This window comes from Adelges cooleyi, unplaced genomic scaffold, assembly GCF_023614345.1.
Source record: "Adelges cooleyi isolate 19-005CV unplaced genomic scaffold, UGA_ACOO_1.1 ACOO_flye_CR_arks_rails_tigmint_CR_PRNA_108, whole genome shotgun sequence".
NCBI lineage: Eukaryota > Metazoa > Arthropoda > Insecta > Hemiptera > Adelgidae > Adelges > Adelges cooleyi.
Genome location: NW_026095761.1, coordinates 8,378,630 through 8,396,196, shown reverse-complemented (window position 1 = coordinate 8,396,196; position 17,567 = coordinate 8,378,630). Strand labels below are relative to the sequence as shown.

General features: G+C 28.9%; 2 protein-coding genes across 3 annotated transcripts; both read left to right on the top strand.

The window, feature by feature from the left end:
• Positions 1 to 280: 280 nt before the first annotated feature.
• Positions 281 to 4,650, top strand: LOC126838785 (protein CUSTOS-like). Of its 2 annotated transcripts, none has more exons than XM_050573501.1 (4): positions 281 to 377; positions 730 to 870; positions 2,206 to 2,347; positions 4,125 to 4,650. In XM_050573501.1, the coding sequence occupies exons 2-4, from the start codon at positions 744 to 746 to the stop codon at positions 4,447 to 4,449; spliced, it is 594 nt and encodes a 197-aa protein (XP_050429458.1). In that variant the 5' UTR covers positions 281 to 377; positions 730 to 743; the 3' UTR covers positions 4,450 to 4,650. The 2 variants fall into 2 exon arrangements, with proteins under 2 accessions (XP_050429458.1, XP_050429450.1); XM_050573493.1 differs by lacking the exon at positions 281 to 377 and adding an exon at positions 398 to 543.
• Positions 4,651 to 4,771: 121 nt separating this feature from the next.
• LOC126838778 (cysteine dioxygenase type 1) lies at positions 4,772 to 13,958 on the top strand. Its single transcript, XM_050573481.1, has 4 exons — positions 4,772 to 5,020; positions 9,028 to 9,664; positions 11,786 to 11,955; positions 13,570 to 13,958. The coding sequence occupies exons 2-4, from the start codon at positions 9,043 to 9,045 to the stop codon at positions 13,606 to 13,608; spliced, it is 831 nt and encodes a 276-aa protein (XP_050429438.1). The 5' UTR covers positions 4,772 to 5,020; positions 9,028 to 9,042; the 3' UTR covers positions 13,609 to 13,958.
• The last annotated feature ends 3,609 nt before the right edge of the window (positions 13,959 to 17,567 follow it).

Here is a 17,567-nt window from a genome sequence, read left to right as displayed (position 1 = left end):
ATATTCAAGTACACAATAAAATATATAGTAATATAATGTATATAAAGATGTATATACAATTTGTTTTTATAGTAAGGTATATAATACAATTTTATCCCGTTACGCTGTCATTTTATTTCTGAAGAAGATAACAATTCGAGAAGATGTGCAATAACCTATAAATTTCAACCATGGTTATGGTGTACATTCGGCACGTGCGCTGCCGATGTGATAATAATTAAAAATATTATGAAGCAAAAACTATCACCACAGCATGTTTGATAACCCTTATCAACGAGCCAATAATAGAAATTCAAAAGTTAATCTCATTTTCGAAGTTCTAAGTTTTTTACACATTTTTAGTGACATTTTCAAATTTATATTTTATGTGAAAAACGGTAAGTGCCTTACCCGAATATAGCTCATAAAATATCAATATTGTATTCTACATTTTTTTAGTCCAATTTAAAATTTCACCAATACTTATAAAAAAAATATGCGCAAAAAAGTAAATTAGTATAATTATATAAATTGCCTAGTTCTATTCAAAAGATATTTTAACAAGTATGTACACATTTTATTCATACATTTTTAAAACAGCTACAAATTCATGAATGTGCTGCACTTATACATTTTTACTAATTACATAATTTAATAGATTATAAGCTTTGATACTTAGATGTGTTTCAAATTAAACAACTGTGTAGTTATCTATTATTTAAAAAATTAAAAATTAAAAACATTTTTTAGACAACAAATATACCATGTCAGATGATTCATCTTCTGAAGATGAAATTACAAAACGAATACTTCAAGATTCGATTGACAATGATTTGTTAACAAATGATATGTATACCAGCAACTCAAAAAAACAGAAAATCAAAAACACAAGTTAGTGTTTGTTCAACCTACCCTTACGTTTGTTTGTTTAATTAAATATAACATTAGAATTTTATCTCGCAGAATTATTTCTAAATTATAATTTAAGTGCAATAATTAATTATATTATATTAAAATAGTAAAACCAAATAAGCTGTAGGTATGTAAAATAGCAGCTTTCTTAATGTTACACAACTAATATAGAATAGTATTATTTTTGTTAGTATCAATAACATATTATTTAATAATTTTTTTGTAAATTTCAGCATATAATATTATAATTTTGTAGCATTTACAAGTTTTTTTCTACAGATATTGTACAATCCTTTTGTATTAGATGTTAATACACGATTATATTTTTGTTTATAAAACTAACTATTTCAGTATAGTAAATTTGCTCGTAAGGGTTTCGTCAAATATTTGTAATCAAAATAATTAGCTGATCACCATAACACTTTTATGACTATTTTAATTGCAAAAATAATAACACATTGTATTCAGTGAACTTAATTTATAATAATTGATTATAAAGTCTCAGTTGCGCATCTAAGTATAAAAAACAAATAATTAATCTTTTGGAGGCAATTTGAGATTAAAACAAATTTTACGTACAGACAAATATATTTTTTTAAATGTTTTTTTTTTCCATCCTTAAATGTATGTATTTATATATCCTTATGTTAGTTTTCATATGAAAAAGTGTGACATAAAATAATATGAGTTAAACTTATATAAAAGTCGGTAATTTGGTATATTATCTTGTTTTTCTCGAAGTACACAATTTAAAAAAGTTATTTTTAAATCGTTTTCTATATTAAAGGGTTAAAAATGGCCATTTATAAAAAAAAAATGTTATCTCGCAATTAAAGATCCAACTAATAAATTAAAACAACTTCTGATCAATAGAAAAATGTGTTTAAAAAAAAAATCGACAATTGGTTTTTACTATTTATATTTAATGAGGAAATATTATAGATGATCAAAAATGCTTTATTTTTATTGACAATCTTGCTTTACTTTGGTGAGATTTGAATCGCTACAAGTGATTCACTTGTTAGAAAATTTCATTTGTCCACTTTCAATAATAGGTATAACCTGTTTTGTGAACAAATTTCCAACTCAAATCATAGTAAAGCTCCATAATCGGTATTTATTTTAATAATTGGAAGTTTTTATATAAATGCGTTGACTTTGAGGGTTCTACGGTTTACAAGTACGTTTTCATGGAAGTGATTTTATTATTATCTAAGTATTCCAGTCATCATACGAACGGTGACCCTCCACTTCACCTGGACTTTGTCTCAAGTGTCATTTCCTTAATATTGGTTTTTTATTATTAACTTTTAGCGGACAAAACTGTTTCTGCCGTACAATTCAAACCATCCCTAAGGCACATTATTGAGGACGAAGGACATGACTATAATTTCATTAAAGTGACACCTGAATTTCAAAACTTTGTTGCCAAACATCTCTTCAAACATTTAGAAAGGTAAGCAACAATCTATTTTTTATAAAATTACAAAACAATGATGATTTTTTAACTTATCTAATATCCAATAAGTTTTCTATTTGTATTTATCGTGATTTAAATTAAGCATAGACGGTTCTATCTATCGGTGATAAAAGAAACGTCTACAGCCTTTACAAACAACGAATAATAAAATTAGGAAAAACTAATTTTTTCACATGCAATTTTCATAACATTTAAATTACAGTTAATTGATAATTTTTTTATCCACGTAAATGTATCTATTCTCTAAATTTTAATTTAAAAAAAGTTAAATCACATTCTCTTTCTACCCATAAACAAAAAACTGAAAAATTAAAAAAAAATGTATTTAATTTTAGATTTGGCGCAACTTTGCAAATATTAGTCGGACTAGGTCAACATTTTTTTAATAAATTATTAATTGTGAGGTTGCAAAATAAATTACAACTTTCGTATTTCCCCCAATGCAACTTTAATGGTAGGCAAAAAAACTAAAACATAAATGATTACTCTGTACCTATAACACAATTTCGGAACAAGAAACAAATAATATTAATTAAAAATACAGTACGGTTTTTGTTTTAATTTTTTACTGAATCCGAGTTTAGCCACATCATTTTTCTAGCATGTCAATTTGTTTAAATCTATCCAAAGCTCTAAAAAAACACTGTATGTTTAGCGTATTTTGTACCTATGAATAATATTATCAATTTGATTATAAATAGTTGTTTTTTCATTGCTGAATGCATGACTGGTTTTAGTATTATTTATGATTTTTTTCCATACTACTATAATTAAAAATTAAAAAAAGGTTTGATATTTTTTTTGTAAGTTTTTTAAAAGTTTGAATGCGATTTCAAAAACAGGTCTGTTTAAAATAATCTAGGAGACTAGATTCGAATTGGGCGACAAAAAAGTCCATAAATTTAATTTATTTGGGTTACGTTCCAAACATAAACCATTATTAATTTTTGATTATTTTTTAAAATGTAAAAAAACTTAAAAAAATATAAATAATTTCTATTTGCTTCAAAAGATGTAAACTTAAAACTAGTAAATAAATGTAAAGATTAAAACTAGTTCAGCAAAAAAAAAAAATTGATTGAAAACTAAAAATTTAATGAAATGTATAGATCACGCTGAAGAAATGGCACAAAACAAGGTTTTTTTTACAGCGTTAAAGACGATTTTAAAGTGAACTTAAGCGCCAAAAAATATCTGTAGCCAGATTCAAAATCGGGAAAAAAATCCACAAGAACTGCATAGGTTGTTTTTTTTTTTAATTTTGTTATTTTAAAATAAAACTGTGTAATTATATAATATTAGCTTCCCCACCTGTAATATCACAAATGTCATCGATATTAAATATTTTAAATGTTATAAAATTTTTCTTAATAGTTTATAGTTTTTCAGTCTTTATATTTAAACGAGTAACCGATTACCTTTCCCCGTAAAACTCATTATTTTATATTGTATTCTATATAGTATAGATATAGTAATTTGTATGTCAGTAATATTTAATATGCGAATATTAAATATTCAAACTACTAAAGTAATTAAATTATACAATTCGATCATTGGTCATCCCTATATCAGACATTACCGGCTGCATTACCCGAATTCGATTTATTCCCATTTCCGCTACAAGGTGTGTTTTTTATACAAAAAAGGTGTGTTTTTTCTTAAAAAAAAATTTGCCTGTACTGTATTTGCTTTATTTGTCTTTTTTTTAAAAGAATCGTTTTACGTTTTTCTTTCTCGTAATTTTATGTTTTAGCGAAATTGTAGAGAAAAAACATAAAAAAAAAAAAACTTGCTCGGCGGAAAACATACAAAAAGGAATACACTTATTCAAAGGTTCGGCAACGTTGATCGACAATGTGACTTTTCAACCAACGTTGAGAACACATAGAAAAAAAGCACAACAACACAGAGATGATGAAAGACTTATACTTGAACGCGCATCCGAAGTGGCCGTTTCGACTGAGCAAGTATTGAACCGAGAAGAGGTCAAACACTGGGCAAAAGTGACTAAAGGAAAAGTCATGCAAGTCCGACCAAACGGCGAAGGTACTTTTGACGTTATTAGTGATGATTTTTAAAATTAAACTTAATGTAAAATAAGCTGTAAAAACCGTGACCTATATATACTTACAATGAATTGTCGATGGTTTGTATAAATAATAATACAAATTTAGTAATCGGTAATTTATGTAAATTGTGTTTTTTTCTTATTCCGTTTTAATCTGATTGTAAATGTATTATTATGGAAATCGCATACTAAACAATTGTGTATGAACTTATCTTCTGTTTTTTTTTAATTATTTAATTTCAACTAAAGATCAAATTCCACTATACCCCACTTACCTGTTATAATAAAGGCCACAATCGCACAAAAGGTACTTATAGTTAAAACGATTTATTTCGAGTTTGTACACTGATTTTGATAATAACATGATTGCGCCGGGTGATTGATACATGGTATGCACATGAGTAGAGGTGTAGTAAGAGTAGCACGCAAACCACTCACATAGTTAATTAATCGAAACTAAATTCAACGGCTGTGCACTCGTTTATCCTTTTGGAGACAATTCAACCCTACCTGTTGTTTGATCGAGAATAGCGACGCTACACACGATACACATATAATATATATATTTATCAGAAGAAAAGGTAAATTTAAAAAAAATTAAAATGTTAAATTATAATTAAATATTTTTTTGAATTATTGATCGGTTTAGCTTAAAAAATAAGTATAGTTTAAGCGTAGAAATTATCAATGACATTCTATATTTAAATATTAAGGCAATCTGCCTAGAACAGCCACAACTCATTTTCGAAGTTGTGAATTAAGCAATGGCGACGTGTGATGTGTATTGCATATCATATTATATTATATTAAATATTGCAATAAATGATTATAATGGTGGTAACGTTGAACTTAAACAAAATTTCATCCAACCATAATGGCTCTGGAGAGCCATTTTTCTGTAAGGTAACAAATTCAAGTAGCTTGTAATTTTATTGGCCACTGAATCTCGGACCTAAATGGTGACTTAATGCGAACCCATTAAAAAAGAAATTGCAATGGAATACCATTGGCGCAATTTTGTGGGGTGCTAACTATACTCAAAACTGTAAATTTAAATTAGTAATATTAAATTGTTCGTAATAATAAGTCTTCCACTAAAAAATGTAGACTTTTAAGACTATTTTAACTTAATTAAGTTTAAGCTGTATGAATAATTCTAGAATCCCTGAAATTGCGACAATGCACTAACTTCAATCCAGATAATTAAGCGCACAAAAGTGTCTTAAGTTGTCAGTTGACATTTGCTTGTCTACTAGAGGTAGGTATATTTTAGGAGGGGCACGTTTAAGATTTGACTCGGAAATGACTATGATGATCATTAACTCTTAAATTAATCCTACAAATTTTAAGCATTCTCGTTTTAAGTTATTTTAAGGAGGTTCATATATATTATTTTTGTAATACTAAAATAAACTTTAATATTGTTACATTTTAGCTTCGATGCGTTTAGTTTTGTTTTTTATCACTTATTAAAATATCTACCACAACATATTTTTATCATACAAAAGACGATTCCAATTTTAATATAACATAACACGGAATAAAAATTGGGTTCAAAAACATCAACCATCCCACATTTTTACATTTATCAAATAAACACCCAATCAACATAATAATTAATATCATGGTGAATTTTTAATTTATGATACAAATATTAGTAAATTATTCAAAATAAGCTTTAAGGTAATATTGCCGCCCGGGCAGAACAATGACTTAACTGCAAAAATTGAAATTTTACAGGACATCGAAAAAACTTTAACAGTTTATTTTCACTAAAGTGTTATGGGATGTAATTTTAATGGAATGGGAATGATTGGAAAATTATTACAACTACAGTTACGTCGTTTTTCTACCATATGCGTTCGTTGTATTTAAACACATTGAAGCATTTAGCCAATTTTACCAAATTTTGCAGTTAGTTCTACCGGGGTGGCGATATGCCATATTAATTGTAAGAACTTTCAGTAGTAAAATATTTTTTTTTAATAACTTTTTTGTAAAGCATCAAATTTATCCCAAACAGATATTTATTATTTATGTAATGCTAGTAATTTTGAACGTCATAGCGCAGCCTATGATCTCAACGCAGCATCACATCCAATATTAAATACCTAATTAATGCTTGAACGCGTTCACTGTTGTTTTTTTTAATACACCACGGATAGCTTTGCGGTCAGTTAATTATTAGTTATTAAACAATATTACATCGGTATTAATTAGTACCTGTTTAAGTAAAAAAAAAACGCACAATATTTAATAATTACAACGGCCGTTTGTATATATCGCTGTCAGAGTCAAAGGGCGCCAAAAATAAGATAATATATTGCTTAAAAATGGTAGCTAGTAATAAATAAAACTTTTTTCATCACTTATCTACAACGTTGTAACAAAACATTCATTACGATCGGGTACATGATCGGTGCGTGCACTGCACATTCAGCAACTCTGATCTTAGGTTCAAGATGGTTTCTTGTATTATAGCTCTGTGCAAGACAAAAGTATAATAGGAAGTAGCTAATTTATTTAATATTTAAAAAAAACCGCTCATTAAATGTTTTTTTTTTCTTATTTTAGCTCATCAGCTAACACTATTTGTAAATGCATATTTAAATTTTTTTTTTTTAATAGTCTAGAGTTGAGCTCTTATATTCATTGAGTTACCTGATTAAATTCAGAACTACTCAGCGACGCCAATCGTTATCGGTTGTTTACACCCATTGAAAAGATACGATCCTCGTTTAATTGGCATAGAGGATTTAGATGAAAAATAGATAAACAAATCTATCGTCGTATTATAATAATACGAAATGCATTTGGATGAACGATGAGTAGATGTTTACGAGTAGAGGATGGCGGGCAACAAATTTAGCAACAAATTTAAAACTTTAGGTCTAATTTTTATTCAGCATAAGATTTATCATAATTTGAGTTACGCATTTTATAATATAATCACCTAAGCTCCAATAATATATATTATTATTATGTGTTGTTAAATGGTATAGGACATAGGTAATAAGTATTGCTGGAATTCATATTATGACTCATAATTATCCAACTGGGTTTGCTTTCACGTGCTTCACTGGGTTTTAGTTACATTTTATAAGAGCAAATGTTATAATGTCACGACTATTTCTGTATACACTTAAAACTAAAGACTAGATTGAAAAATAGCGATAGAAAAAAAAAAATTCTAAATCATTTAAATATTAGTTGTTTTTTTTTTAAAGCAAATAATGTAAATTTTCGCCGGAATTTTTTCCGAACCCTCGACGGTTTACGGATTTTGCTTGATAACATTTTGCATTGATAAAAAGAAATACTGTTAACCGATGTTTTGAAAGTAAATAACATATTAACTAGGTACCTAAATTATACATGATAAAGTTATAATGGCATCCTAGAGAAAGCAAAACTCGTCCGATGCGGATAGTAGCCATACATAATATTATGTTAATAATTATGTGGTTGATTGGGTTTGTGCTGCTGAAGAACGGATGGAGAAATCAATATTATTATTATCATTACCTTGCGATCGTATTATTTTGTCCTACCACAACTATGTGAACCTACTATTGGTTGTCGGCCATGGCCTACGTTATAACAACAACAAAATATCTTGATCTACCGGTCAAATAATCTTGTCCCCCAACAAAAAACAAAAATTCAAGTACAAATAACCGTAAACAAAAACATAAACAGTAGTAAAGTTCACAAATTTATCACTTTCCAAAACAATTTTTATATGCATAACAATAGGAATATTCCTACTTTTATCTCGTTCGAATACGGTTGGAAAACTAAATTTTGATTTGAAAAATGTCCCTATCTCGAATGTACTTAAAATGATTAATGAATAAGTAAAAAAAGAATTGATACAATTTCTGATATCACGACCGTATGAAAAAAAATAACTTTTTCCGTATGGTTATTGGTAATTATTATTAATAAAGAGTATGAAAATATGTTTGAACTCTTAAAGTTTTACTTTTTCAGCTCATTTTAATAATTTATTAATTATAAACAATTTAATTCGTCAATCACAAATACAATTTCTCGTGATTAAAAATTTAACGTTTTCAATTATTCAGAAATACAATTTTTATTAACGAAGTATTTGTTTTTAAACTTGTATTTGTTTACTATTAATATTTAGACGTGAAGTTTGAAACTTGAAAAATTTAGTTGAAATAATTGTTTTAAAGAAAAATGTCTATAAAGTAAAATATTTTTAAAATATAGAAGCATTTTCAACGCTACTTACACATTTCATGTATGCGTGAATGTGCATAAAAATACATGTATATTAATAAATAACTTGTGATTAAAGTTAATTTGAGTAAAAATGTAAACAAGGCTACTACAGTCAAGTGAGGTAAATGCGAATAAAATAAAATAATTCGATGGGTAATAATTAAAAACAAGGCTGGCTTTAAAAAAAAAAAAAATTAAAACGCCATAAAATCATTGATTGAACGAATAACGAAATAGTGATCCCAAAAACGCCCAGTTACAGTGACCATTGTATTAAAATGTAATGTAATAATCATTTAGCACAACAATAACAGTAACTGTCCAATGGCGCGTATAGGTATAGTCGACCGCCATGGACCGGTGTGCCGAGATGAACGACGATCGCGGGCAGCCGAAAGTAGCGGCGATGGACGACGAGCGGTGTTCGCTGAAGAAATCGTCGTCATGCGGCCGATTGGCCGTCGCCGCCGACAGAACCGTGGAAGACATCCGCGGGTACTGCCGTCAGTGGAACATGCCGTCCGACGTTTACAGGCCGGTGGCGGGCACCCGCAAGTTCCGGCTGGCCGATCTGATCGCCGAGCTGTACCGGGTGTTTGACGAGGACCGCGTCAACGTGGAGTACGTGCGGTACCTGATGGAGTCGTACCAGAGCGACCCGGGCGAGTGGCTCAAGTACGCCAAGTTCAACAAATTCCGGTACACCCGCAACCTAGTGGACGCGGGCAATGGCAAGTTCAACCTGATGGTGTTATGCTGGGGCGAGGGCAACGGGTCGTCCATACACGACCACCCCAATTCGGATTGCTTCATGAAGATCCTGGCCGGCCAGCTGTCCGAGGTACGGTTCGCGTGGCCAAAAGACACCGGCGCAGACGCCGACGACCAGTATGTGTCCGCGTGCGACGACCTAAAGCCGTTGATGGAGTTCAGCCGGACATGTTTGGAGACCAACAGCGTGTGTCACATAAATGGTGAGTATGATTATTTTTGTTAGGTCAAGTGGGGCTAAGTGTGGATGTAGGATACATTATATTATGGTGGAAAGGGGTGGGTGTGGGACTTTTAAAATATATATTTAGAAAAAACTCATAGTTGCTGCTGTTTTTTTGATCTTGAAAAATTAAATACTAATAAACTAACTAAAGAAATATATTACAAAAACAATTTTGAAGACAATACTGAGCGAGAAATCGATAAAATTCAAGTTATTTTAAGTTTTTTAATTTTTTCAATTTTCTTATTTAAGTTTTGGCTTTTTTATAATTCTTTTAGTAAATATTTTTATTTTTGATAGGTACCTGTCTACAAATTGTATCTAAAATTCCTATTAAAAATACCTTTATATGGTTAGAATAAACGTTTTTGTGAAAATTCTAATTTTTGTAGTCCCACGACTGGTACTCTGTTATGAGAATGTTAATAATTAATTAATATCTACTCTTTATAGACCTGTATTTGTTTTAATCCTATACTGTGACCATAAACACTACACACATGTCAAGTACAATTTTAATTATTAGTCGTTAAAATGAAAATAAAAAGTTCAGCTGCCACAGATGCACTACAATCGTAAACGATGAACTTAAAAAAATATATTTATCTAGGACTTGAACGTCGCAAAATGCATTATTTAGATAAATAAAGCTCTTCAGTTAATCACGTATTGCAAACGAACTAAAAACTTGTTCAATTATGTACGATTTTTTTTTTTATTATCCAATTTATAAACTATAAGATATCAAAACTATATAGTCTATAGATCACTAAGAAAATAACACTTTTTAATAGAACAATCTAACCTGCGCATGCCAAAGTGTATTCTTGTATGTATTTCTTAACAAAACTAAGACAAACATGCTAAAATTATCTTTAGAGAAACTTCATTTTAAAGAAAATTTAAGTGATTAACCTCTGGGATTTTGGTACTTTTTTTTTATACGGCAAAGTTTTGTCCATGTCTAGTTAAACCCAATTGAAAAATAATTCTAATTTAGAAAAACAATATTGGCGCCTTTCCAAAACATAATTAATTGTTTTCATAACAATAATTATATTATTTTCGAAATTGCAAAATTTGTTCTCAAGGAGTACTTTCACACGTTTGATTCTATAAAATATATGTATCTAACATACACGCTAATGTTGAGTTAAGTCTATAATAATACCTATAGTTCAATTTTTACACTTAGTTAACTTGTTTTGATTTGTCATGAAGTACGCTAAAGCAATATTTAATCTCCGTCAATACCTATGACCTACCTACGTCATAATAATAATAAAATCCCTAATACAAAACGCATTTGTAAATGTTAAACACAAACAACAACTAATATTATTAATTTGGTTATCACAAATCGCGTCGCAAAACACAGCTAACATATGATGAATATTATAAATTAATTTATACATATAATATTAATACTTATTTGTGATGTACTTTCTTAAGGATACAAATGTTTTATGAAGGACTAACTTCAATATGGAAACCTGGTTTTTTTTCTCGTCTGTACAAGAGTTGGAAGAAATTCAGTAATTAAAAACAAAAGCTTTAAAAAATATTAAAGATTTGACTTTAATGTCCGAACCTTAAGCTAAATTCTAACTTATAAAATTGAACTTAACGAAAAGGTCATACATCAGCTTCTTTTTATTGTTGAATGTTGTTTTTTATGGATTTTTTTTCTGTTAAACATTTTAATAATTCTATTCCGATTTCTACTTTGCAAAATAAAAGTTAAAAGTAACTTTAACTGATTTTCAAACTTTATTTCATTAACACATATTTTAAATAAAATTAATATTACCTATACAAATACTAATTTTATCCCTACAACTTCCGATAAATGTATCCCATAAAAACCCATTGTAGTGATTAGTTAAAAATTGCTTTTTATTTTGTATGGATATTTTCACCGAAGGACAATATAAGTGAGATAAAACTGTCCCATGCTGCTTTACCTTATAATATTTATACTATTAATACTGATAATGACCCCTGACGACATAATTGTATTTAATTGTTCTCTAAAGCTCTGATTGTTTACAGATAACCTGTAATTATAAACCCAAATTTTAAATCCTTAAATCTATAGATTCGATGGGCTTACACCGAGTAGAAAATTCGAGTCACACTGACAAGGCCGTGAGCTTACACTTGTATTGTCCGCCATTCGAAGAGTGCTCTACGTTCAACCAGCACACGGGACACAGGATAATCGCCAAGGCAACGTTTTGGTCGATATACGGGAAGAAGGTTACCAAGGTACTCGACAAGAGATTATATTTTTATATTTTTTATCGATAAGCGTGAACAAAAATGATATGGATTTCCAAACATAATACCTACATGTTAAGCCGTCCATGAGATATAAACTTTTGAAAATATGGTTTGTACTTTTTTCAATTGGCTTATAATTTGATGAAAAATGTGTTAGTACAACTAATTGAGTTTGCTAAAAATTTAGATTCTTTTTATTTAAGGGGAATGCATGCGGTCTGTTTTTAAGGAGTTTTGTGTAGGCAATATTTAAGAAGAAATGAAGTTTTTATAAACTTCGACCATGCCAATTAATTTGTATAAGCTTCAAGGTATTATTTTTAGTTTAAATATTTTTTTCTACGAGTAAAGGCCATTTTGGTTAAATTTAGACCAAAATGCCAGACAAATTTTCGACTAAATATAATTGTTTAATTTAAATTCTGTAAAGAGATTCAGGTGTTTTGGCTACTTTACTATGTTAGGTAGGAAGCTGATTTTCATCGAATGCAATCAAATAAACTAAATATGCAATTTTTTGAAAATTAAAACCTAATTTTTTTTTACATAAAAAATCAAAAATATTTTTTCTACGTAACTTAGTAAAGTTGCCAAAGATCGAGTAGTCGAAATTTTGTCTGGCTTTTTGGTCTAAAATTGCAAAAAAACAGACAGCATGCTATCCCCTTAACATTTAATCTCAAAATCATAGTTTAGTCTTACTCCCCTTTGTTAAAATACCATTGGAACAATTGCTATGGTGATTTTTTATTTTAAAATAACTCGATTAAGTAACTGTGTATAGTGCACTACTAATACAGTACAGTACGGTTTGGTTTTTTATATTACTTCCGTAAGATAATTTTTTTGCGTCTTAAATCGGTTAGCGAATTTCACTTTAAATAGTTTTTAACTCCATCTCGTAATTTTTCTAGTTTTTAAATGATCGATTTTATTAGCGAAACTCTATATTTGTCGCCAATATAATGCGAATTTGTTTGAACCGGTTATTCTAGATCTCGATTACATACATACTATTTTGTATCCCATTTGATAATACCGATTAAATAAAAATATGTCTTAGGATATTGACGTTTGTTTTATATTAATGGAAACTTTAAATATTTTTTTTTATTCTATCTTTTACACTCAAACAGTAAGCCTTACTAACATTTTTAACCCCCTGACTAATCGAGTTCAGTAATAACGTTCGAATAAATTTAAAAACCAAAGCCCATTTTCAATAATCGAACTTTTCAAAATAATAAATGTAATTCCCATAAGGCTATTGGGTACCGGCTAATTTTTCCATAAAAAACTACCCATTTAACTTCAATCGGTCCGATCATTGTATTAAAGCGATAATGATGGCGCTTTATTTATTAACTTTTTTAATCGGTTAAATCCTGTTAGTACAGACATATTTATTTAGTTTACCTATTTTATAAAGACTTTGATGTTGGTAATAGATGTATTGTTACACACAACTGGATTTTATTAACGTTAAGTGTTTGCCATAAAATATTTTTGTTACATATTAAAGTGTGGTGTATATGTTCAATTTTTATCATGTTGTAAGACACTAAATATTAATTACATTTTGTTGTTCTTGTGTTACAGAAACGCGACGAGGAAAACTATGTACCTGATGATAACTGATTTTGACAACAATAATTAATTGTGCTGAACGCAATTTTCTAAATATTTGCAATATTTAATAATTATATTAAACAACGACGTCAAAATATACAAGCTACAATAATTATTATATACTATACAGATTATTCGCGAATTTTTATATGTGTAACTGCTATATAGTTTGTAGATATACAAAAAGAAATCAGTCTTACTTAAAAATGATAAGGGAAAAAATTGTTTTAAAGACACGATTTTTATTCGTTTTGTACAAAAGCAAACATATATACATACGGCATACCTACCTTAAACGCAAAGGAAATTTATAAGTATTAATAATAAAACTATATTTATATACCTATATTTATTTCTTATACGTCTATTGCATTTTTATTGTTTTTTTAACATATTATTATTTGAGCAGATTTGGCCTATACAACAATTTAACTCAATGTCCTAATTTTTATTTTTTTTATTATTCAAACCGAAGGTTGGTTTACAACTCCAATTTTCCATTCTGACCGATTGCTCGCCTTTTCTTTATGTTCCTTAAAAGTTTTGACTCTTGCGTCACATTTAATTTGGCCTACATAAGAGTTTCGAGGACGTCCTGCAGTTTTCTTTCCTTCTATCATATCCTCTAATATTATATTATGCAACTCTTCTGGGTGTCTCAGGACATGTCTAACCATTGTCCAACGCTTTGCTCTAATCGCATCTATGAGTGTAGGTTTTTTGCCACAGTTCTGAGTACTTCTTCGTTTGTTTTTCGCTCTATCCAACTTATCCTGGCTTCTAGTTTTTTCCTTTCTGTATCATTTATTACCCATGTTTCACATCCATGGGTTGCAACACTCCACACATATGTTTTAATAAGTCTCTGGCATAATAAGGGAACATTTTTTTTTCCAACTACTTTAATTTTAAAAATCTCGAAGGGGCCTTAGATGACTCGGGGATCTTAGCCTTAGATCTCTTAGCCATTGCATTTCAACAACTGCAATTAGAGATCCCGTTTCAATTTTTTTTTTTTAGAATATAAAAAAATTACATTAACAGGTATAATAAACTTTTTTATGCATAACTAAAGTTAAAAAAAAGTTTTACTAACAATTCAAACTAAATTTTCCTAATGTAGTACCTACACCAACTTTACAAAATTTCTATCCAAATTTCATAAATTTATATACCATATATATATTGATATTAAATGGCGGACAAAAAGTCCGAATGTATTTTCACCACAAAAAAAACTGGAACAACCGGTTTTCACATTTGATAGGTCATAGTCATCCAACAATTTCGAAGCTCATTGTTAAAATGCGACAAGAAGTAGGAGTCGACAAAACAAAAATAGCACAACAGGAGACAGGTGAACCGGCCAGAAAAAAAACAAAACATGGCTCTAAAAAAAACAATCTGCTACAAAATTTGTGTTCTAGAATAAGTAATAATGAGGTAACTATAGAAGAATTGTTGGTTAATATAGCGTTTGAGAACGCATAATTTATTATAAAAATATTTGTATTATTTTTAATTATTTCTATATGTATTATGTATAATATATTATATAATACTATTTAGGACTAACATTATTTATTTATTTATGACTATTTGTATTATTTTGTATAATTTATTTTATTATACTCGACCCTTTTGTCCGACTTTCAAAATGTCATCCGGACCTTTTTTCCTCCAGACTTGCCGCTTACCATTGATATTAGCGACCAAAACACTTCCTGTAAAAATAAAAAAATTACCCATCTATCGAAATATGATTTTCATTTGTTTATTATATTCTTGGTTTTTAAAAAATCAAGTAATTATGCTTAGGTTTAATACAAATATTTTTTTCTAAATATCATAATATAAAAATGAAAGCTGGGCAGTAACGAATTACTTGAATGAAATAGAATGTCTAGCTTTGGTAAAAAAAAACATCAAATCAAGACAATTGACCCAAAACTAAGTTGCTTAAGTATAAAAATTTGACGTTGTTGCCTTTTTAAATAAATTACGATAAGATTTTTCTTGTAACTTGAAATTAAGAATAATATGTACAGGGTGTAGTAATGTAAAGTTCTACCGAGTTTCAAATGAGACATTCAGGATGCTCTATGGGTACAATAAATGGTATTCATTTTTTTTTTTAATTTTAAAACTATTTAAAATTAAACTCGTTTCTCATTAAAAGATTGACTTGCGAAAAAAATTATTTCAGATTTGAAATCAGGAGAAAAAATCTTGTTGAATTGATACGTAACATGATTTTTTGGGTATCTGGCCACACATACGTCCACAGAGTGGCCACCGAGTGACCAAAACCAACATATGACACATCATTTTGGGTTAGAATTTAAATCTCTATTCAGCGGTGTCCTTAGAATTATTTTATATTAAATTATGTGTCGCATGCCATGTATTGGTTTTAGTCGCATGCCGGCCACTCAAGAGTGTCCTCACAAGAGAAGTGATCGAATTCGCGAAACGTAATTCAGTTACGACTATGAAAGATCTAGTGCCAGAGATATCTAGTGGCAGTCATTCGAAACATTCGAGACAGCTCCTTCTTTCATTTAAGTCCTACCAGAGCGCTGTAGGTCCAATGCTTCACAACCTACAGCTGTTTGAAACCCCACCATTCTTTATGATACACCCTGTATAATTAAAAATATAAAGAGTTTAAAGACTAAATAGTCATCTAGGTTAAGAATAATTATTATTAGCCTATTAGGTACCAAAATTATTATTTATATAAATATAAGGGCTGGTTCACGTGAATAGCGTTAAACGCGCTTTTACAACTACAATGCAATTGCTTTTAAGATTTTAAGTGTACTGACTACGCGCCTTTAACGCTCTTCGCGTGAACCAGCCCTTATAGTGTTGTAGATCTGGTGGAGTTTAACATGAAACTGATTAGACATTTTTTTACTCCCGTTAAATCTCATTTTAATTTTTCAATTTGGGTACCTTTGAACAGTCAGTCTTGGGAATACTGATTTCAGGTTTAAAAGTTTGAGGGTGTTAAAAAAATGTCAAACGTGTTCTTATGTTGGACTCGACCACAACTACAACCTGTACCGTGTTATTGATAACGTTAAAGATTGTGCAATCAAAGTGATAAGTAAGTACTAAGTGGCAACATAGAAATGAAAACTAATATTATGATAAATAATAATTGTACATTTTCGACGAGAACGGAGGATGTAAATTTCGCTATTATAATTTATATTAATTAATGTAAATTATATTAAACCACACAGTTAACGTGTAATAAAATATTATTAGAAGTTTCAGTGGCGTGACATTAAACATTAAAACAACACACATTAATTGATTGTAAACATTAGTACAATACAAACAATTTAGATACATTTTATTATAAAAAAAGTTGTAAGTAATTGTGCAGCAATTACTATAATAAAATGGTTCTATGTTATACATACAATATTATTAATTTTTATAAAAAAAAATACCTCTCGCAAACGCCTTGTTGAGTTATTTCCTTTTAATGGATGAGCAATTAAAAAAAAAACCTGTACTTAAATTTAGTACCTATTAAAAAAGTATATTTTCCAGTATTAGATAATATATACTTAATATAAATAGTATTAAAAATATACCTCATAAATACTTTACAAACGATATCAGCTACTAACTTATCACCCATATTGTTTATTTTAAAAAATATGATTTTATTTTTATAAATACAAACGATTATTTTTAATTTCTTTATTTAATTTAAAAATTAGAAATTAGAATTGGCTGTTGTATAAAAAATAGTAAAATTAAAAACTAGTCAATTCATTTCACGTCAAATCATCTGTTGGCTTTTATTAAATAGAACTTCAAGACAACTAGGCTTAGGAACAATAGTTGTTTATAAAAATATATAAACCAATAATAGGGTTTTGTTTTTCCAACCAGTTTGCGATCAATTAATGAAGATAGGAACAAAAGAATTATTAGTTATCGAAATA

Coding starts and splice junctions, on each gene's coding strand:
- LOC126838785 (XM_050573501.1), top strand. CDS start 744: ATGTCAGATGATTCATCTTCTGAAGATGAAATTACAAAACGAATACTT. Junction 871..2,205: donor ACAGAAAATCAAAAACACAA/GTTAGTGTTTGT, acceptor ATTAACTTTTAG/CGGACAAAACTGTTTCTGCC. Junction 2,348..4,124: donor CTCTTCAAACATTTAGAAAG/GTAAGCAACAAT, acceptor TTTATGTTTTAG/CGAAATTGTAGAGAAAAAAC.
- LOC126838778 (XM_050573481.1), top strand. CDS start 9,043: ATGGACCGGTGTGCCGAGATGAACGACGATCGCGGGCAGCCGAAAGTA. Junction 9,665..11,785: donor CAGCGTGTGTCACATAAATG/GTGAGTATGATT, acceptor TTAAATCTATAG/ATTCGATGGGCTTACACCGA. Junction 11,956..13,569: donor ACGGGAAGAAGGTTACCAAG/GTACTCGACAAG, acceptor CTTGTGTTACAG/AAACGCGACGAGGAAAACTA.